Source organism: Osmia lignaria, chromosome 12, assembly GCF_051020975.1.
Source record: "Osmia lignaria lignaria isolate PbOS001 chromosome 12, iyOsmLign1, whole genome shotgun sequence".
Lineage (NCBI taxonomy): Eukaryota > Metazoa > Arthropoda > Insecta > Hymenoptera > Megachilidae > Osmia > Osmia lignaria.
Genome location: NC_135043.1, coordinates 4257547 through 4279825, shown reverse-complemented (window position 1 = coordinate 4279825; position 22279 = coordinate 4257547). Strand labels below are relative to the sequence as shown.

Here is a 22279-nt window from a genome sequence, read left to right as displayed (position 1 = left end):
TTATAAGGGTTGCAGGGATACAAGGAAAGGGTTGAAGGGATGTAAGGAATGCAGGGATGTAAATAAGGCAGGTTTAAAAGGAGTACGGAGATGTAAAGGAATCAGGGATGTAAAGGATGCACACAGGAGTAATAAAATCAACACGTTCATCCTCCTAATGAGTTTATTCAATAAGCTAAGAAGATAAATACAACAAGTTAAATGAACGCAGAATGTAAAATAAGGGTATATGTATGTTTAGCAGGTAGATCTGTACCCCTCGGCGGTCGCTATAAGACTGATGATGTTTCACTTCGCTCTACGTCGAACGATTGATAACGGTGTCGCAGCCAGCTACCTTTACTCGAATCAGTGGCTGTAAATAATTTTTATTTTTAAAGTGGGGAAAGCTTGCATAAGGAGTGTCAAATTGCGGGGGAGTGTCAAATTCCTACTAACTTAAACCTCACGTCGACCAACACTAGCGGTATGACCTTATGTGTATTATTCCGGAGCCCTCCGCGTCTGGTACTCAAGTGCCTATCTCGAGGGAGGTCCAAACTGAGATTACCCCCTGCTGCCTATCCTGTGGCCGACACCGGGGGTCGCACCCTGTGCCGACCTTTGCAAGGGTCGCGTGCAAGGGTGCCCGGACGCCAGCGATCCTGATATTCCCACCGAGTTTAATGGTGGAACTGTCGTATCTACTGTTGAAGGGGAAGGCTGGATCACCCTTCCCTTAATGCTTCTCTTCGCTGTTCACTTTGGGGGTGGCGATCCTGGGATGTAACATCTTCACTAACCTCGGTGACTACAGATCCAACTAGATTGGACATGCCTTCGTTACTGAAACATGGCAATACTGAGCTCGAAGCACTGACAGTGAATGATGGAGTATACTCGTTAGAATCGAAGCAACATGTTATCACCGTCAACGTGCATTAGACTGTTACAGTGCAAAGTTATTTCATATTATTATACTGAAATAGGGCAAATGGCGCTCGTTCGCGCAGCACAAATTCAAGACCTCTCGAAAACAAAAACGTATCCAAACTTGTTGAATCTATAACCACTGGTAACACATCGAATTTTCTAAACGCGTCCGTTCATTGTTCGAGCTACGCGATGCAACAGGTGATAAATAATGCAAAGGGGAAATAAAACAGTTGGTTGATAATGCACGCTAATACGGCGTGCAAATTAACGGGAAACGTGTACATGCAGATTATGCGGCACGCTTTCACCGAATCTCGGCCTTCCCTCGAGCTTTGCCCTCTGTTTTGCTGTATGCGCTTCGCTTTATGCTCTCCTTATTGCATTTCACGCTCGTCGCCGTAACTTTGACCAAAATTTTACAAAATATTTGAATATGTAATGCCGCGTCTACAATGCTGTTCGCGAATAGCTCGCGAGCTATATCTGAGCTCCAAGGTGAACATCTCGCAAAAAACTCGCTAACAGCTCTTTATATTCAATTATCAGAGCTCTATATATTAAATTATTTTACAGTCACCTAAATTACCGAAATTATTTTTAAACCTCGAATCAAAAATCGTGCTAGTATTCCTCATACAGAAATTCGAAAGCATCGCATCTAGAAATAATACTTATTGCAAGGTGGTAAACACTAACCGAGTAATTAGCATTCAATGATATCTCTAGCTATGAATAGACAGATTCATTGTAATGCCGATGACACTGCCACGCAGCATTGCCCGAAACCCCTATGGGAAATCCGAATCTTGTAACGATGACTAACACATAATTTCGTAAAAAGAGAATAGTACCGGATGCGAACGTGACTTCATTCTTCTCAGATCTTCTAAAAAAGAAAGCTTCAATAATAAAGTGCATCGATGCTTGCCACTAATTAAAGTATCATTTCGTTTCACACAAAGTAATGTAAACCTCGTTAAAACATTATTTTCACGTGATCGAGGATCATGTAAGAGAACGATTTTCTTAACGCGGAGGATTTCGAATCTAGTTCACCGAGTGGATGACATAAGACACCGACACAGACGCCTGAGATCGTTACAAAGGTGAGACCAGTGTGAGCGTGGATGAAACCCACTCGCTTTTTCTCCGTGAAAGATTTCTCCAAAGTTAGCCGAGGCCTTCCTTGACCGGACTCGATTCGTCTACCGGGTGACTCATTTACCAGGAACTTCCTTCAGGATCTTTCAAAATGACCGACGCCCTTCGAGAGGAGAAATCATCTTCAGTGAGGAAATTATTTTAATCATTGGCGAATATATACGTCCTGCATTTAAATGATTCAAAGATCCCATTGTTCTGACTTTGCTGGAGTGTCTGGAGGTGTGTCGTCACCCTGACCCACTAACACTTTCTCTCGAGAAACTTTCAGAGGAATAATAATCCGCCCTTAGATCAATAAATATATATAAGTGATCATTGATTAATAGGGAAGTTACGGGAAAACAAAAATTTTCTTGGGATCTATGATTCTAGCCCTATAATAATCCGCCCTTAGATCAATAAATATATCTAATTGATCACTGATTAATAGGGAAGTTATGGGAAAACAAAAATTTTCTTGGGATCTATGATTCTAGCCCTATAATAATCCGTCCTTAGATCAATAAATATATATAATTGATCATTGATTAACAGGGAAGTTATGGGAAAACAAAAATTTTCTTGGGATCTATGATTCTAGCCCTATAATAATCCGCCCTTAGATCAATAAATATATATAATTGATCATTAATTAATAGGGAAGTTATGGGAAAACAAAAGTTTTCTTGGGATCTATGATTCTAGCCCTATAATAATCCGTCCTTAGATCAATAAATATATATAATTGATCATTGATTAATAGAGAAGTTATGGGAAAACAAAAACGTTTTTAGGATCTATGATTCTAGCCCTATAATAATTCGTCCTTAGATCAATAAATATATCTAATTGATCACTGATTAATAGGGAAGTTATGGGAAAACAAAAATTTTCTTGGGATCTATGATTCTAGCCCTATAATAATCCGTCCTTAGATCAATAAATATATATAATTGATCATTGATTAACAGGGAAGTTATGGGAAAACAAAAATTTTCTTGGGATCTATGATTCTAGCCCTATAATAATCCGCCCTTAGATCAATAAATATATATAATTGATCATTAATTAATAGGGAAGTTATGGGAAAACAAAAGTTTTCTTGGGATCTATGATTCTAGCCCTATAATAATCCGTCCTTAGATCAATAAATATATATAATTGATCATTGATTAATAGAGAAGTTATGGGAAAACAAAAACGTTTTTAGGATCTATGATTCTAGCCCTATAATAATTCGTCCTTAGATCAATAAATATATCTAATTGATCATTGATCAATGGGGAAGTTATGGGAAAACAAAAGTTTTCTTGGGATCTATGATTCTAGCCCTATAATAATCCACCCTTAGATCAATAAATATATCTAATTGATCATTGATCAATGGAGAAGTTATGGAAAATCAAAAATTTTCTTGGGATCTATGATTCTATGGAAGCGATAAGACGGTAGATCTATTTTACTTATGGTTCGTGAATAACGTGTTAATTATTATTCGCTTTGTTCCGAATTAATTAATTAATGACTAATTTCAAGTGGACATGAGAGGTGTTAATTGATTCGTAAAATAAGAAAAGGGAAACAAAGGAGTGTTTTTATCCCGATTCCTGAGGAGAAACTGTAGCGAGGGTATTATCGAAAATTACATCGTTCCACGGTCGATGAGAGACACTTTGTTCCAGTAGCAAAAGTGACGATCGATAAATGCACGCGACGAAAATACGCGACAATACACGCTTACTTTCGATTTCACCGCTTTCGCTTCGATTCGTCACCACGATTGTTCGATTCAATTTCTGCATCATCTAATGTCGACCTTGAAATAACATTCATTCCATGAAAAAAAGAATGAAAATGAATCAAATCTGTGATCGTTGCAGCTAGCTTTATCAAGAGTCTAAGGACACATTGGAATTCTTAAAACTCTATGAAGAGTATTAAAATTTATGTAATTATTCTAATTACTCCCTGGAATTATGATGACTTAAAATTCCACGAATTCCCTGAAAGGAATTTGCAAAACCCTTATGCTGGAATTCTATAATTGAAAGGTTGGATGCAAAAACCAGACAGCTTCGTTTTCTTTAGAAATAAAAATTTTGTTATATGTTTAAGAAAAACAATTATTTAAATAGTTCCTTTCAATTTCTATAAAATTACTAAAAATGGAGTTGCCTGATTCTTGCATTCAACTCTTCAATCGATGGATAAAGAATTGAAATATTTAATTAATACTGATGGTTGTTCCTTACCAAATATACAAGAAGATTTAAATAAAAGATCACCTGAATAACTGATACGACTAATTTTGTCATAGGTGGAGGCGTAGAGGAGATATAAAGATACATACAGGGTGTCTCAATTAAAAAACACCATCACTAAAATCCATTTTATTAAATATTGAAAATGACGATCATTTACTTATAAATCGTATCTTTATTCAATATTCGTGGCATTTAATTTAGAAAAAAAAATTAAATTCCCGAAATATATAAATACCCTTCCCTATATATTAAAATTCGTAACAGAATAATTAAAAATTACTTACATGAAAGCAGAAGATCAGCTACTCCTAAGCTCACTACTCCTATCCCTGAAGAAGTAAACCTGCCCCTTCCCTGACCGAGGTCCGCCATTATTCCAAGGCCCGCCAATATGTCCGTCGTGTTGGAATCAGCCTGTAACAAGGTGAGCGTAGAGAATTCTCTGGCTGGTCGGAGAGGAGGAATGAAAGGCAAGCAAGAACCACAAGGAGGAGGTAGATCCCGCTCACCGGTGCACTTCACCTCCGGCCTCGGCACGGATCGCGAGCGAATCGACCGACGAATCAGTGAACCGAGTGAATTATACCGTGAATTATTATTTTTGTGCTTACAGTGTTCGATACCCTGTTGTGATAGCCGAAAGGTTTTTCATTCTGTTTGATCGATCGTTGCCTGCGACTGGCAAACGATAACAGATCGATTAAGAGGACCTGGTGTTTCGAGCGTGTTTTAAGTGGAACTGTGCAGAAGAATGCGGTAGGATGCGTATCCAGGAAAGATGTTTTCTGTACGCGGTCGTAGGACTTTGCCTGTTAGGCCAAGTCGTCCTCATCTCCGCTGTCGACGTCGAGCCAAGGATACAAACCACCATCGGTGAGTCCTCACGGATCGGATTGTCTGCTGTTTTTGCGACACGATTTAATGGGTGCCGACGGGGATCTTCGTTTCTTATGGCACCCAGGTGTCCGTAATTCCGAGCTGTCTATCAATTTGATGGTGTCTAGAAATTTTTAAATATCTACTGTCTTCTATACACAATGACTTAGTATAAAGAATACTGAGAAATGAAAAAAACATACTGATATCGACTATCAATGTGTCGTTTGACCCCTGATGTCGCTGCTATTTATTATGATACCTAGTATCAGCGCGTTTGCTGACCCCTGATGAAACCAACTGCAACGATGGTGAAAATTAGAAATATTTTCTCTTCGAAACTTTTATTTTTATTAGTTTCAATTGTCTATCCATGTAAAGTATACTTTGTAATAATGATTCGCAATTTCTTACGTAACGGAACATTAACGCCCCGTAAGTTGACGTGAAACGCTACCGTATAAGAAGAGTATCGCTGAACGAGATAACGGTATTCGTATAAAATCGGTGAAAAATACTTGGTCGCATAGGTGTTCGATGAGTAATAGCGTCCGTCCGAATAATATATCTTCCCCCGTGAAATCGTGACTTCCGCTCGACCGGCCACGCCGGCTTTTCCCATGTCCCAGGAGAGATTTTTCCCAAAAAGGGGAAGAGGATTTCGCCGATGGAGGACGATCGAGTTGAGAAATCGACTCGAGGTTGCCCACTGACACGAATATCGGCTGCTGTCGATGGAAATCGCGCGACACCGTCCTGATTTAATGTCCGGCACTCTCGTCAATCAAATTATATAGAAATTCAATTATAAAATTAATTTCCTCTGAAAATCGGAATTAACTAAATAAATTTTTCAAATTAAATTTGCATTTAATTTAAGATTTTAAATCAATTAATATCCAATAAGTCCAAAAATAAATAAATAAATTTTTCAAATTACATTTGCACTTAATTTTTAATTTGAAATTAATTATTATCTAATAACTGTAGATATAAACAGAGGGTGAAAAGGAAATTATTATAAAGTTACGATTGCTTCTATCGTTCTATATTAAATAAATTACCTTTGTTATTGTCAACTTTCTCGTTTAATCACCAGTCACCGAGGAAAACAACGTCAGTTCCATAAAAGCGACGAAGAAAAAACACGTGCCAGCAGCGATGGTGGACCGTAAACTCGTGTTTATCGTGTGGAAAGTTCGTGGCAGCGATTACTTTCCACGAGGGAAGATTCCAGAGGGGAAATCGAGACCCTTGCCACGCAATTCTTCAGTGTTTTTGCTGTTCTACCCGTTACCTCTTCCTTGGAATCTCTAACAACCTCGTCAAACCCTGTCGTTCGAAAACACGACATCAAAACGTCCACTTTTCTTCCTCCTCTTTAGTTCAAGACGATCCTACGTCGTTTCTTTTTTCCGTGAATCAACAATTACCTGGAACATGTTTCTCGCACACAAAGCCTTGGAAAATTATATTAACCAGATTTTTCTAAATTAAAATTATGAGAATTATTTCTTGAGTATTCAGGAGAATGGTTAGGAACTCCTCCTCCTATGTTGCAAAATTTGATTTTATTTTTATCCAAAATTTCGATGGACTTATAATCTCATAATTTCATTCCTTTAACTTATTAATTTTCTCAATTTGTTGCAATATTACGACGGAACAAATGGTGGACGAAGGAAACCGGTTTCACAGTTGCCTTTTAATACGTCCTCTCTAATATGTACAAGTTAGAGCCACTCCAGCAGAAACTACACGCAAAAGTGTGCTTCGTTATCGGTACACATACCGAGGGGAAAAAGGGGGCCACTCGTTCGAATCAATCCTGTGCTTTCGCACGTGTACCTCGTTGCTTTGCAACTCCATCGAGAAGGTAAACAGAAAAGGTGAAGTCTGGGAGGTGTTCACGTTAACTGGTGTACGGTTAGCAAACTGGTCGATACGCTCTTACGAACGTCCTTGGGGAAAAACGCAAGGTGGAATTGTTGCTGAGAATAATAGGAAGAAAAATGGTATGGCCCTGCGGACCTCATAGAGAGGCACGAGAACAGTTCAATTTGGAAATGTTATAAAAGTGTCAATGACAGGTAGTAAAGGTTCTCAAAGAATTTAAGTTCGCCAAAAGATTATATCTAAAGAAGTACCCAACTCGGGCCGTGTCATAAACCATGATCCCTTGGACCTGTCATCGCTGGATGAATTTCTATTATTAGTAGAACATTCGCTTCAGAGAAACCCATGAATAGGACACCTGTCTCTTGCACCATGGGGAAACCCTGGTAGTCATTGTACCTGGTACCTGTTATGAATCTTCAAGTTGTGTAGGAGAGGGGAGAAAAAGACGTTTCGTCTCGGGATCGTCTGTCAGTGGGGCTGACAACAGACTCCTATCATACCGCAATTCGGAACTTGCATGCCGGGCGACCGCTTGCGAGAACACTGTCACCGATCTCGCCGCCACCTAGCGGTACCCGACCCGAACTAAAAGCGTCCGGGGAGACGAAACCCTCTCTCCCCGTACACTAAACGCTTACAGTTGTTTTAGCAGAATTTGAAATAGAAAAAATGATGCTTTGCTCTTCACAGAGAAGGATTAATAATGATATCCATCAAGTATGCTTGCCCACAGAAGGGTTAACCGCATAACTTACCACCTCCAATGTAATCCACCCGAGTGTAATTGTGCTATAATTACTCTGACGATACTTGTTTATAATTCTCAGAAAAATGAATCAAATTTCCACAAAAATTCTGTGACGGAAGTTCTCTCTGTTTCTATCAGCACACGAATGGAATCATTAGAGGGCTCATCTCTTTCTTTACCTGGATCACACAATGGACGAGATTATTAACGAAACAATGAAACGAATTTCACGAGCGAATGTAGGTTGCCTGGGTAGATTTACTAGATAACCATACGAGTTTTCATTCAGGATTCTGTACACGAGGGGATTAAGTAACTCTTGTCTGTAATCGAACGAGGAATACCTATGTTCATTATCGTGTAACATTTCTTTGAAATTCTTCACGGTTTCCATAATAGTTTAGAAATAGGCAAGAATCGTTTTACTTTTTTACAAGTGCATTCGTGTTTCAAATGGAATTGCATATTTCTGAGAAATTATATCGGTATCAACGGTTCGTGAGATATCTTCGATTCGGAAATAAAATAACTTTGTTTCGTATAAAAAAATTCGAAACATCTCACGTATCGTTGATAACAGTTGATTAACTACTTTTTATCCGCATCATGCTGTACAGTGAACGTTACACTTTAACAATTCAGGTGAAAGAAACGGAAAAGGATAGATCCGATCTAAATCACGAAGCAGTAAGCGTGGTTCGCATCTCACCAGGTAAAGCGTGAAAGATTTTTAATTGCATCCCGAGCGAGCAAAGGAATCATCGAGGTCCGTCCTTCGGTTCGCTTGGAAAGGCATACTCGCGCGTGCACCGCTTGCACCATCTTGCTGCAACGTTCTCCCCCGACAGATACGCGTCTCTCGCGGACGAGCCGCTAATTAAATGACGATTACGTTTCTCTGATATGTATAATCCTTCTTTTTTCTTTTTATTTTTTCGCGCAACAACCGACGACTTTCTATTTCGTCTTCCACCGATCCCACGCGAGAAACTGTTCTCGTTTGAATCCCGTTCACACGTGCCTCAGGAGAATCCAAATCATTTCATTTTTTATTTAATCCTAAAATACCTCTTTTCTTTTAGGACAAAGACGAGTTATCTCGACCTATTTTAAAAATTTTTATCAATGCTTTCCTACGAATTTTACTATTGTTATTATTGGAAAGAATAAAGGCATTACAAATTAACAAGGATCCCTGAAGGTCTTTTAAAGAACGCTATCTGGCGAGATAACCTGGTTAACGGTACCATAAATACGCGAGTGAACGTATTCTCTTCTTTATATTCTCAACACATAGCTCCCTTTGATGTCTTTGTTACGACTACTTTACAATGCTGTACCCTGATCATCTGCATAACCTGTTTACCCATGCTGGGAAAAACAGTGATTGAAACCAGCTGAATTTATCACCCAAAAGGAATTTAGATGAATCTTGATAACAAAGAATCTTATACTCGAATAATATCCAACTATGACAAATAGAGATTTTAATAAATTGCTTAATCTATCACTTGGAATATTACAAAACAAAGATATGCTTAAACGAAGGATATTTAACGGGAGAAAACAAGAACAATTGTTTAACCACGGTAATTAATTCAGCTGGTGACGTTTACCGCTCATTGTTCCTCGTCCAAAGAGCACGACTTTCACTCAATGACCATTGGACATTGGCACAGCCCGAGGGACGATAATTAAGTTATCGGTATCGCTGATCTATTTGTCGGGACCGTTCAATTTTCACGTAACTTTCCCTTTGATCGACTTTCCTACGCTCTTTCGGATCACGCGAGAACACAATGGGAAGAAATGTTTTCTGATCGCATGGCTTAGCATCAAAAGTCTCAGGTAACTATAGTTTCCTTAGAAATAATATTTCTTAGAATTTTTCGAGGTCTTTGAGAATCGAAGACGGTGATTTTCAAAATTTTCTCCTATATCGTTATTTTTACCGGGGAAAACTGATTTGATCGCGAACCGTACACCGGGTATACGAGATTACTCAAGCCTCGTGCACGCGAGCACACCTATTACATTCTGCTCGCGTAGAACACGACGATCGTCGTAGAAGCGAGGGCAGGGAACTCTTCTAAGCTTCGAGTCTGCAGCTCGTCTTGTCTTTAAATCGATCAGAGTTACTTCGTTGCCTAGAGACGTTCCGCTTTGTTTCGTTTCTCCTAACGCGCCGTTTTCCACGAATAGAAAATAGCTGCGTCTATCATTTACACATCATAAATGATCTAATTTAATATACAAACGTACGAAATTATACAAGTGTCAAAAATTGCCCGTGTCTCTTAAATTTTTTATTAAAAGAAAAATATCTCAAGAATAATCTGGTGCGTGTTAAAAATTCACAGCGATTCACGTAATTCTACATTATTCCTTTAATTACACGTTGGTGATAATGAAAGATCTCGCCGAGCCTATAAAATCACGTTTCTAACGGGACGGTAGGTAGCTGTGACTCGGAGATTTCAACGCCCGCATGCGAACGATCTTTTATATATAGATTACTTAGCGATTTCTATTCGAAAGCATTGGTCGCAATATTGGAAAGTGTAGAAATTTCGTAGAAAGAAGAAGTAAAACCTATTGCGAATCCTTTACTCTGTTTTAATTTTCCCCGGTTCGGAAAAAAGGGATGCATTTTTACGTCCCGTTTCCTCCAGGCGTACTTTGGGTACTTTTACTGTCCCCTTTTCGAATTTCATTCTCTTTTGCATTTTACATTGTTTCATATATTTGCCATACTTTTACAATTTTTTACTAGAGTCTGTGCGTGTGTGTGCGTGTGTGTGTGTGTGTGTGTCCTTTTAGTCGCCTCTTACGACAGGCAGGGGATACCGTGGCCGTATTCTAATCCCCCCGAGCCACAGGGGTTCCTTTGCGAATCCTAAAAATAGCAAATCTCGACAGATATTACGTTTATCTATTATTCATTTGTTTTTAATAAATTACATCCTCCCTTTTTGAAATACTCTGATTCGGTTGAAATGTAACGCGATTTGAAGAAACATCAACGCTCGCACAGGAAAGATCCATAGTTCACGAGTGCATTTTTAGAGAATCGAAGTGTTGCACTCTCGAACGATGGGGAATCGATAAACTGGTTGCATCATAAACACTTGCGGTCGATACTATTATTCAACCTCTGGATTTATTCGTCGTGTTAACTGGAAAGGTGGAGTTGCACGGAGCAACAAAGTGAAAGCATAATATCAGATCACCTAGATACGGCTGACAGATTTTATCCATTTAATTAGCTAATATTTTGGAAATAATTCACAGAACTGTATTGAAAGATTATATAAGTTTGATAGATTGTCAAATGAAACGAGACATTTCCTACTGGTCTATAAAGCAACAGATTCGATGGAACAGAGTTGCAGAGCAATGATTCGATTTGCCTTTCGCATTCCAGTATCGCGAGGCTCGTTCTTCCTGCGATGGGAACCGTTAGTTTCATGGGACCAATGCTTATGCCAGTATCTTCGATACGAAAACAGAAGGATAGAAAACAGAGACAATGGACGGCGATCGATCGCAGAGATACTGCTATAGAAAGTCGGGAAAAATTCTACTTATTGCCTGACTTTATAGATCTGTTAATCGAAGATTTTCAAATGAAAAAATCAACTTCACGATTGCTGAAGGTTCTTATGAAACTCTAAGACAATGGTTTGTCTTCAACCTACAGTACCATATTTGAAGGTAGGAAACGAATTCCTCATCGAGGCGTAGGCTCTTAAAATGCCACCTTTCCAGCCCCTTACTTTTCATCTTTCAACGCGACTGGAAAACTAAAATGCACTATTTTTTCTCGCATTCCGGCGAGACTGGTTTTCGTGCGTTTCGAAAGAAGTCATTTGCCTCGCTCGATCGAGCAATAATCAAGGTACCGCGTGGATGAAATTTTAAAACGTCCCAATATTAGAAGAGAATATTTATAAAACTATCATGGATCACTGAATATTAGATTCTTCGTGTTACAAAAATGAACATCGTAATCGCGAGCGAACCCATTAGAGATCAATCATGGAAGAAAGAAGACGAGATTCCGATCGTTTAGTTACATTGCAAACCGTTATTTACCTCGTCCAAGCAGAATGTGAGGCGAGCAGGCGATATGGAATCAATCGCTTTCAATCAGGAGGTAAAAGCCAGGGAGAACTATCGTGCAGAACGTAAAAGTCTGACGAGTTAACCAGTGAAATGTAACTCACGAAGTAAAAGAGCGCGTGCGTTTGCGAAAGAAGTAGCGCGTGCAGAAATCCACCGGCTTCTTCCTGAACACTTTTGCCATTGCTCGCATCATTGGCAACTAAATTTTCTGTAATAAATTATTCGCGTACCTGTGTGCAATTCTGATCGAAGTAAAGAGGATATAAAAAGATTATACAATTTTCACGGTGCAATTTCAATATCGAGAGAATAAATGATTGATATTATATAGGTGGTCTGGAAAGCGATTCTTAACGAATCATCGGTCGTTGAGAAAGAAAAGAAAAGAGAAAAAAGAAAAACGTAAAGTCACCGTGGCGAAACGTGATGTATGGAACGAAATAATGATCATGCGGCGAGTAGCAAGTAGGATAGAATACCGTATGGTCAAAGGCATGCTCAGTGACCGACTATTTGAACCTACCTCTTTCTCCTCGTCTCTTTGCCTCTGGGCTACTCCGTTCAGTTTCTGTTTCTCTTTTTTTTTTCTCCACCTTTCATTTTGCTCTCGCGCCTTTCGTCTTGAAAGAAACTGTTCGGGGAACAATCAATTATTGTAGAATGTTCTAGAATGATGATCTCAAAATTAAGATATTGAAACGTTGGGATAGTGGATGGTCTCGCCTGAGATAGAGGAATGCTGGGATATTAGGGCGCTGGTATATTGGGACATTGGAATATTTGGGCGTTGAAATTTTGGACGCTTGGATACTGGGCGCTGAAATATTTGGGCGCTGGGATATTAGGACGCTAAAGTTTTGGGCCCTGGGATGCCAGAGCGCTGAAATTTTGGGCGCTGGTATATTAAGACATTGGAATATTTGGGCGCTGAAATTTTGGACATGTGATACTAAGGCGCTGAAATTTTGGACGCTGGGATACTGGGCGCTGGGATATTAGGACGCTAAAGTTTTGGGCCTTGGGATGCCAGAGCGCTGAAATTTTGGACGCTTGGATACTGGGCGCTGAGATATTAGGACGCTAAAGTTTTGGGCCCTGGGTTGCCAGAACGCTGGAATGTTGGACATTGAGATACTAGGGCGCTGGGATATTAGGGCGCTGGTATATTGAGACATTGGAATATTTGGGCGCTGAAATTTTGGACATGAGATACTAAGGCGTTGAAATTTTGGACGCTGGGATACTGGGCGCTGGGATATTAGGACGCTAAAGTTTTGGGCCTTGGGATGCCAGAGCGCTGAAATTTTGGGCGCTGAAATTTTGGACGCTTGGATACTGGGCGCTGGGATATTAGGACGCTAAAGTTTTGGGCCCTAGGATGCCATAGGATCGCTGGAATACTGGCGCTAAAATACATAAAAGTTGAGATATTGGGCACTAGAATATTTAAACCCTGCAATATTAAAACGCTAAAATACTAGAATGCTGAGATATCAAAGCGCTGAGATAGAAATCCACTAAAGTACCATTTCTTTGAAGCACCTTATATATACCTTACTCCCAGTGTGCTCGTTTTCCTGTCAGTCGGTCGACTTCAATCCCGAAATACCTCTTAAATCTCCTTTTTCTTAAAGTTAACTTCACAAGGAAGCATTCCGCGCTTCCTGAAAAGGACAAAAGGTGATCTGTTCACGGTAAAGGGATTACCTCGAAAGAAAATTTGCTCGTCAACCTCGAAGTGCTAAATTATCTTCCGTTTAGACACAGCCAACTTATATGTATACCCAGTAAAACGTTTCTCTCCCGTTCCTGTGTTTACATCATCGTCTACCTGGAACTACTACGGTTCAAGGTCTTGTTGAGCGAGGATAGAGGCTGTGCTTCAAGGGTTTTGCTAGCTTACGATTGGATATTCCAAGAAAATAGACGAGAACCTTGCGAGATGTATTCTTATCAATATTTTTAACTCTTTTTATCAAACAAGAAAAAGTTCCAAGAAAGATAATAAAAATTGTATAATACCAAGGCTTCTCGTGTTAATTTCATTAAATAAACCCAGAGATAGATTGTCATAAAAATTAATTAGTAAGAAAAGTGTTAGAAAATGATTGATGATTAATTACTTCATCCTAAAAATTGCGCAATCGTGGTAAGCAACAATGAGGTAGGTTCACACAAGAAAATACGCTGTCCACGGTGGGTTCATGGACGACGCGGGACTTCCGGTGACGAGCAAGCCGAGTGAAGATCCTTTTAATGCACGATGAGTAATTCCGCGTTCCACGGCCGGCTTTCTTGGACATAATCACTTTGTGTCCGAAAGCAACCTGTTCCTCGCAAACGGAAACGGATCTTGTCACTGATAACCCTACAAACAGCTGTTTCCGATCCTGCTAAACCACATACTTTTCCTAAATCCTCCATTCAAAGTATATCTAACATTTATAAAACGCCTAGTAATCTAATATTACTCTTAAAAAATATTAAAGAAAAACATAATTCTAAAGTCCTTGCAATTTAATGAAATGTATTGCTATGAAAAACAACGTGAAACGTGTTTATAATGAGAAATAGAAGCGGCTCAATGATGTAAGCAGCATCGAAATACCGTTCGCTGCAATGAATCGCAATTACCAAACATTACCGTCAAACATATACCGTAACTTTAGAACCATAATTCTGACCAACCGGTACGGAATCGTGTTGTGCACGCGATCGTCTGTAAAATATCGGTATCGTTCCACTGGTCGTCCTTCAATCCTATGGATCCTTTTCACCCTTCTCTCTGAATCACGATATCAAGTATTAATTGCTAAATGCATCGATCACTGTTGACCGCCATTTCTAATTACAAAATAAATAAATTTATGTAAAGTAATAAATATGTTAGGTTAGGGTACACGAATGTACGGTCATGGAATACGTCGAGATAGGGAGCCGGATTTCTTTTCGGGCCACGTCGATATGTATGCACATGGCAAGCGGAAAAGGAGACCGTCACCTACTTACAGGTTAAATCGTTACGTACTGTATCTTGGAACGAACGACCCACCGCATCAGGTGGATCCTGATGACGAACATCGGCCTCGTGTGAACCGGTCGCACCGTTACGCTTCCCCATTCATGCGATGACGATTAAAAGTCATGGTCACCTCGACTTTCGATAGGGGTCGGCCAATCCGGTTACCTTCCCGTTGGGGCACCGGTAAAAAACCTCGGGGAAAAATACTCCGCGAAGGCCGATTTTATTTAGAATGAAAATAGAAACGCAATAAGAAATTAAGAAAAATGAAATTATCGTTTTGCTATGCTATGAGAGTCAAATGATTTTTATGGAAATGAAAAGTTACCTTGAATTTACAGGTACCATCGTTGACGAGGTGCCAGGTGTTCAACCTCTCCTCGGTGAAGCGAAGAATGAGACCAACGAACGGAAGTCCGAGTACCCGACTAAGGATCAAGAATCGAAGACTACGGTAGAGCCAAAGAAGAAACCGGTGGACTTTAAGATCAAAACCGATCAGAAGTACCAGAAAATCATCAAGGACGATGATTCGAAGCGTGGAGAAACGAGTGACCCGACAGCGACGACCTCGATGTCGTCAAAAGCAGAAGAAACCACCGTGAGGTCGATGGACGCGGCTGCGGTCACGGTTCCCTTTCTATTTCATGGAGAGCCTATCGTTACTCCGTCGAACGAAACGATTCTAAGGGAACTGTCGATGATGACTAGCTCACCGTCGACGTTGGGTGCTACTAGTAGCGCGAAAGAACCTCGCATGATGGAAGAAACTACACAGTTTAGGGGTAGAGCGTTAAATATCTCGGCGCCGGAGCCAACCAACTCTCTGCACTCGAATATTACTGACCTGAGTGACGTTAGCATGGACGATGATGATAAAGAAGTCGAAGGTAATTAATTTGTTAAAGGATGAATCGTTTGCGACATTTTATGCAACTGTACAGCCACCTGCAACGATGGCCATGCAATTGTACAGTCACCTGCAACGATGCAATTGTACACCCCCTTGCAATGATGCCTCCTTTTGTCAAGGGCTCCCTACTACTTTTCTGACTTTGTCAAGTAATTAACACCTGAAAATTATATTCCCACAGGTGGGGAATATGTAGCATCTCATAACGAAAGCGCCATAAACATCTCCTCGACCATGCTCCCCATGGCGACAGTGTGCATGGAAGGAAACCATACCTATTCCATTGGTGAGAAGATCCTGAGAGGCTGCGATGAGAAATGTATATGTGGCGAGGGTGGTATAGTGATGGATTGCAAGCCACTTTGCTCCTCGCCATACGTCAGAGCCAACAGAGGAATCGAGGACCCATTGTGCCAGGAAAAATTGGTCACCGAAGAACCATGCTGCGCGATTTTAGTCTGTGCTGCTGATTCAGGTGAGCCTTCGCATGATTACATATGAAAATGAATGTTGTGATCATATAATTTGAAACAATTTAGCACCTGAACCAGAGGAGACCTGCGTTTTTGGGAACAAGACAGTGATGAGAGGTCAACGAGTAGAGGATGGCTGTTCCAGAGTGTGCATCTGTGAAGCTGGAGGTAACCTTAAGTGTCAAGCAAGATGTCCACCAAATGACACGACCTCTGCAACCAATCAGCACGACCGTTGCGTTGTTCTCACTGATCCAAGGTACTAAAATCCTCCTTATTATCAGATTCATCATCAACACCGTGATTAATTTAAAGTTCCCATTGTCTTTATTCTCCAGGGACTCCTGTTGCACGATCACCCTCTGCGACGTCACTCTAGGTGACCATGAGATCAGACCAGAAGTTTCCAGCGCCCTGACCGTGAATCTCACAGACGTCAAGGTCCTAAACTCCACAGCAATCAAATTAAAATTATCCGCAAAGAATCCTCAAGATGTTACCGTCGAAATATCTGACAATAATCACGTGTGGAGGCAGCAGAAACCCGACAAAGGTGAGGGCCATTTTCAAGATACCTTGAATTTAACCATCCAGCTTACTCAGAGACAAACGTTCTCAACACAGAGGGTATCTTGTCGAATCTGGAACCCGCTCATTCGTACTACGTGCGGGTGATCGAGGGAAGTCGAACTGGCCCGGCTCTACAGGTCTTCCTTCCCGCGGAAGTGATCAAGACGAACATCTCTGACAAGATGACGGACAAGAGTTCCTGCAGTCACATGGGGAAAACGTACAAGGTGGGAGCTGAATGGTACGACGAATGCATTTCATTCTGCACCTGCGTAGAGGGAGGGAAAACAGAATGCCTGACCATAGAGTGTCCCACGGATTTTGGATTGGACGTATTGGATCCCCACTGCTTGGACTGGGAGACTGTTCCTCCGAATTTCGTTCCTAAACCTCCGCACTGCTGTCCTCAGGTAAATCTAAAATGAAAACGTAACTGATTCGATACGAGTTGCGCATACTTAACGAGACTTAAATTAACGTGGGTGGGTAATGAAAGATCAAGGACTCTTACATCAATTCATCATCACTGGTACAACGTTTACAGGAAGTGCGGTGTAGAAATAATGGCTCCTGCAATTACGAGGGCAACATGTACGATAACTGGAGCGAGTTACCAACGAACGTGACCGGATGCGAGAAGCGTTGTTACTGCGAGATGGGGAACGTGTCTTGTCAGGCTGCGTGTCCACCGGTCCCAGCTTTGCCACCTGCGACTCTACCTTGTCCCTCGTATCAGGCTGCCTTAATGCATCTACCTAACGACGAGTGTTGTCTCGAGTGGAGTTGCAGTCATTCCGGTCAGCTCCCAGGTAAATCCTCGCTCCATTGACAAAGAACATAGAAAAGAAGTCTCTTTACATATCACTGGCTAACGCGAGGAAGAACAGACGTACAGGGTGTTTGAAATGAAAGAGAAACTGATTTTTGTAGAATGACTGAACGTTTTGATGACTTTTGCATGGACCACCCTGTACGTCTATTATCAGGATTTTTGAAAAGTAGCATTTCTGATATCGTTACGTGGTTTCCCTGGTGGCGGTGACACTACCGTTTACGTCCCTGTAGTATCTATCTTTTGACGGACCGCGAAGAGAATCCGTTAGAGTGGTAATGGGTAGAGGGTTAGGCTTTCTGTCGCGCGGACCTGACTGGAATTTTCCAGTGTAAATGTGAAATGTACATACGTTCAATGGTACCCTGAAATTTAGCACATTTCATTATCGCACCATTATCATCAATTTCGATCATGTCATCCGAGAGGTTCGTCATTAGTCCAACTGTATATCTGTTACTAAAACCGTGCATCCTCCTTGTCCCAGATTCTTTTTATTTGAAGAAACGATCAAAGAACACGAACACGCCAGAAAGAGATCCTTTGTCCATCTGTAGAACTCTTACATCTAACCATAAGACACTGTACACTGATCCGAACAGGAAGAGGAAAAAGCTGTAAATGCATGCTCTGTACGGCTGCGCTTGTACATACATACTTGGACCCTGTATCGCTGTAAATATGCATGAAGAATAACGGACAGCTCGTCGACACGATTCGATTCGCGACAGCTGGTTACGACGACCACGTCTGTGACAATGGACTTTGCTTATTGCAGGAACGAACGCGACGCCCGCGTTCCCCGGCCCCTTAGCCACAGAAACGTTCAATCGAGACCCGGTTGACGATAGAAAAAGACCGACTAACAACTCGGGATCGACAGGGCCCAGCCAGCAACCGGCACGTGGGACTACGAAAGACGTTGTTAACGCGAACACAGACACCACCACCACCCACGGACTCTTCCATTACCCCATGGACCCTGGACACCCCACGGTACCGTACAACGGACCGTACAGTCCCGACTACAAACCCACGCATCCCACCGTGGAGGATGTGTTCCATTTGTCCCCTCACACGGAAAAGCCTCCGATCGTTCCTAAAGAAAAGACCGAGAAGTCGAAGTCAAAAGCGGACGCCAAGAAACCAGTCGAACCTATCGCGAAACCGCACAAAGACGACTACTTCCCTGGTCCTTTGGCACCTGATAAATTCCCCGACAAGACTATCATCCCTGTGAACTCGAACGAGAATCAACCCTACATACCAGGTCCTTTGAATCCCAACAAACTGCCACCTACCCAGAAAGTCAATCACCCAACCGCAGATCATCCGCAGTTCATTCCCCTGAGTCCACATCACGATGGACCACCATCAGGATTCGCGAGCGTTCCTCAAAACGGTTTTAACGTCCAGCTGGACAACTCAGCGACCGGCCCCGCCTACGTCCCTTCGATACTAGGCCCGGACAGCGTCGACCCCAACGTGATCGTCCCCGTGAATCCTAAAAAAAAAGCTCCCCCTGGCGACTCGTTCGACGTGGACAAAGGTAAACACTCGGGATTGAACGTTAGACCGAAGCAAGGCCAACGAAATCCTGATCAGGAGATACTCCCCGAAGAGCTCTATCATCTGATCAATCTTCAACACCCAGGCTTGGTACAACTGGAGCATAATCCGCCCGAAGGACATCCAGGCTTGTACGATATCCATCAACAGATATCCGGTCAGAAACACTCGCCCAACAATCAGATACAGCCAGGGTACTTTGGACCGTCCGCTACCGGCCCGAAGAAGCCTTTGAAGCCTCCTCACGTTTACACGCAAAAGAACGAAAACGGCCAGACGACGTATCACATTCACACGCCAGACATACCGAACACACCACAGCAGATCGAGGAACTGTTAGCACACATCGGCCAACACGATCCTAATCCTGGACCGTTCCAACATTATCCCGGCCAACCGGCCATACCTCATAACGTGCCACCGGCTGGTTCCACCGCCACTCTGCCTCTTCACATTGACGCTCACATACCGCATTCAGGACTCACGCACTTGAACCATCCGTTCGCAGCACAAACGCCCAACCAGTCAGGTTCGTCCCTGTTCGGTAAAAAAAACTTTTTTACCTATTGCCGGAGATCATTAAACAAGAGTATCGAATGTCTATCGTTAGAGAATCTTCCAGGATCTCGAGTGTTCAATAGAGATTCCTGGAAGATAAAGACTTCCCTTTGACATTACTGTTTTAGACTATCTCGTAGGGCATGATGAATGTATGATAGTAACATGGAACTGTCTTGGTGAACTTTAGGCATGGAGCATAACGTGCCATCAGGCTTCCCCTTGCCTGCTACCATCTCCGGATTCCCCCCTGCCTCTTCTTCGGACGAGGTCACCGTGCAGATTCTTGAAGCCCTTGACGAGCACACTGTTCGACTCGTCTTCACTGTGCCACAGGTTCTCGTTGGACTTCACGGTCGTGTTGAACTGCGATACACCAATGACAAAACGTACTTTACATCATGATCCAAAGATAATTATAGAATTGATTTTTTGCTCAAGATCAATTGATCAGTGAAAACTGTGAGCAATTGTGCTTTACACGTTAGCCATCATTTAGTTGAGCTGATTTTGGGCAAAGAATAATTCTACATGAAAATAATAAGTAATTAATAACCTCTTCCCTTTGCCACCCAGGAACTTCGACGTGTCCACCTGGAAATCCCAAGTCTTCGCTCCTCCGAATGACCTGATCGCAACCCCACAGCTGGAGTTCGAATTGGGCGACCTGAAACCATCGACAGAATACAAAGTGAAGATCACTGTGAAGCTTAAAGACCTGGCCAACAGTCCTACCAGCAAGATCTATAGCGTAAGGACGCTGGAGAAGAGAGTCGAGGCAACTACCTTACCACCTCAGATACCCGTCGACGCTGAGCTCCAGGCTACCGAGGTCAATTCCACCTGGATCAACGTGATGTGGAGGAAGTTCACCGAATACGAGTTGCAGTTCATCGACGGCGTTCAGCTGAGATACAAGGAACGGGAGAACAAAATGTACGCTGGTACACCATTGATCCACAGAGCTGTTCGCAATTACGTGATCGAAAATCTGAAACCGTCGACCACTTACGAGGTTGGCATCTACTTCGTACCGTTCCCCGGCCAGTTGACGGAGTTGGTCAGTGAAAAAACGGTGAGCTTCTCCATAACAACTATGGAAACCTGTTTATCGAGTTGTCTCATCGTCGAGTCTCTTCCTTTACAGATTCACGTGACCACTTCGATGGAACCAGACCCATACTCGTTCGACGTCAAGGTGGAAATCAAAACTATCAAATCGACGGACGTGGAGGTGACGTGGAGCGGGGTACCCTATCCGGAAGACAAGTACGTGAACATCTACAGGGCAATATATCAGAGCGACAGTGGCAAAGAGGACACGAGTACCTTCAAGATCGCCAAAAGAGATTCTCATCCAAAGACCATCATCAGTGATCTGAAACCAGGCACCAGGTATCGTCTTTGGCTGGAGGTTTACTTGACCAATGGGAGGATCAAGAAGAGCAATGTCCAGGACTTTGTCACCAAGCCTGGTGTCCTTCTACCTGCAACGGTTTCCCAACAAGGTACGAGAATTAATCAAGATAAGTTGTATAAAAAATTAGAATTAAGCTTCTGTGACCTTCGAAGACCTGTTTCTAGCGCATACCTTAATAATAGTTCCACTTACAGCAGGAAAACTTGCATCCCTACCCCTCCACGAAAGTGATTATTATGGTCCCTTGGTGGTAGTGGCTATCGTTGCATCTCTAGCCATACTGTCGACCTTAATTCTCTTGATGATGCTGATGAAGAGGCGAACTAGCAGTAAGGCTGACATTTCCTCCCGTAAAACCACGTCGGCGTACGACAATCCTTCCTACAAGGTAGAATTACAACAAGAGACTATGGGTAATTCATTCTCATTGTTTTAATGCGATTAACCGATTAATGTCATACGTGTCAATTTTAAATATTCATTTGTATAATGTTCTAAGAATTTTAATACCTTTTCAGACCTGTGAGGATCCTGTGAACGGTGTATCCAATGGGAGGAACAAGAACTCTGATCACGAAATGGCCACAATCAACGTCAAAGAGACCGCCTGAGGTTCCATAATTTATTGAATTCTATTTATTTGTACGTTCGTTCAGTCCGTTCGTGTTTCTCGATCGATCATCCAGAGTACTTGGTACCCAAATGACGAATGCCAGAAAGTGCCTGCGACTATAAAAAGAAACGATATGAAATAGGAATTTTCAATCACGCAATTCGTTGAACTTACGATTTTGATCAATGGTAATGTAATTAAAACTTGTACATAGCGTTATCGTGCGACGTTAAAGATCGCGTTTAGGTGATAAGGTAACCGATTAAGAGGAGCGCAGTTCACGGAATAAATATCATTCTATTTAGATAATGGCGAAAGAAAAGACGTAATGTTTCCATA

At 41.8% G+C, this 22279-nt stretch overlaps 1 protein-coding gene and 1 long non-coding RNA gene across 5 annotated transcripts; one reads left to right on the top strand and one right to left on the bottom strand.

The window, feature by feature from the left end:
* Positions 1–139: 139 nt before the first annotated feature.
* Positions 140–4968, bottom strand: LOC117602881 (uncharacterized). The gene is made up of 4 exons (XR_013063179.1): positions 4832–4968; positions 4607–4736; positions 439–825; positions 140–355 (listed from the first exon to the last, which is right to left on the bottom strand). It is a non-coding gene; the product is annotated as an uncharacterized LOC117602881 (long non-coding RNA).
* sas (stranded at second) lies at positions 4752–22072 on the top strand. 4 transcript variants are annotated; one of them, XM_034321388.2, is made up of 13 exons: positions 4752–5195; positions 15334–15882; positions 16087–16380; positions 16445–16637; positions 16717–16931; positions 17003–17358; positions 17493–17757; positions 18559–19878; positions 20098–20296; positions 20484–20982; positions 21055–21415; positions 21525–21715; positions 21846–22072. In XM_034321388.2, exons 1-13 carry the CDS (start codon positions 5084–5086, stop codon positions 21936–21938), a joined length of 4647 nt encoding a protein of 1548 aa, XP_034177279.2. In that variant the 5' UTR covers positions 4752–5083; the 3' UTR covers positions 21939–22072. The 4 variants fall into 4 exon arrangements, with proteins under 4 accessions (XP_034177279.2, XP_034177281.2, XP_034177278.2 ...); XM_034321390.2 differs by having other exon boundaries at positions 21525–21740; XM_034321387.2 differs by having other exon boundaries at positions 21522–21715.
* The last annotated feature ends 207 nt before the right edge of the window (positions 22073–22279 follow it).

Coding starts and splice junctions, on each gene's coding strand:
- sas (XM_034321387.2), top strand. CDS start 5,084: ATGCGTATCCAGGAAAGATGTTTTCTGTACGCGGTCGTAGGACTTTGC. Junction 5,196..15,333: donor AAGGATACAAACCACCATCG/GTGAGTCCTCAC, acceptor TTGAATTTACAG/GTACCATCGTTGACGAGGTG. Junction 16,638..16,716: donor GTTGTTCTCACTGATCCAAG/GTACTAAAATCC, acceptor TTTATTCTCCAG/GGACTCCTGTTGCACGATCA.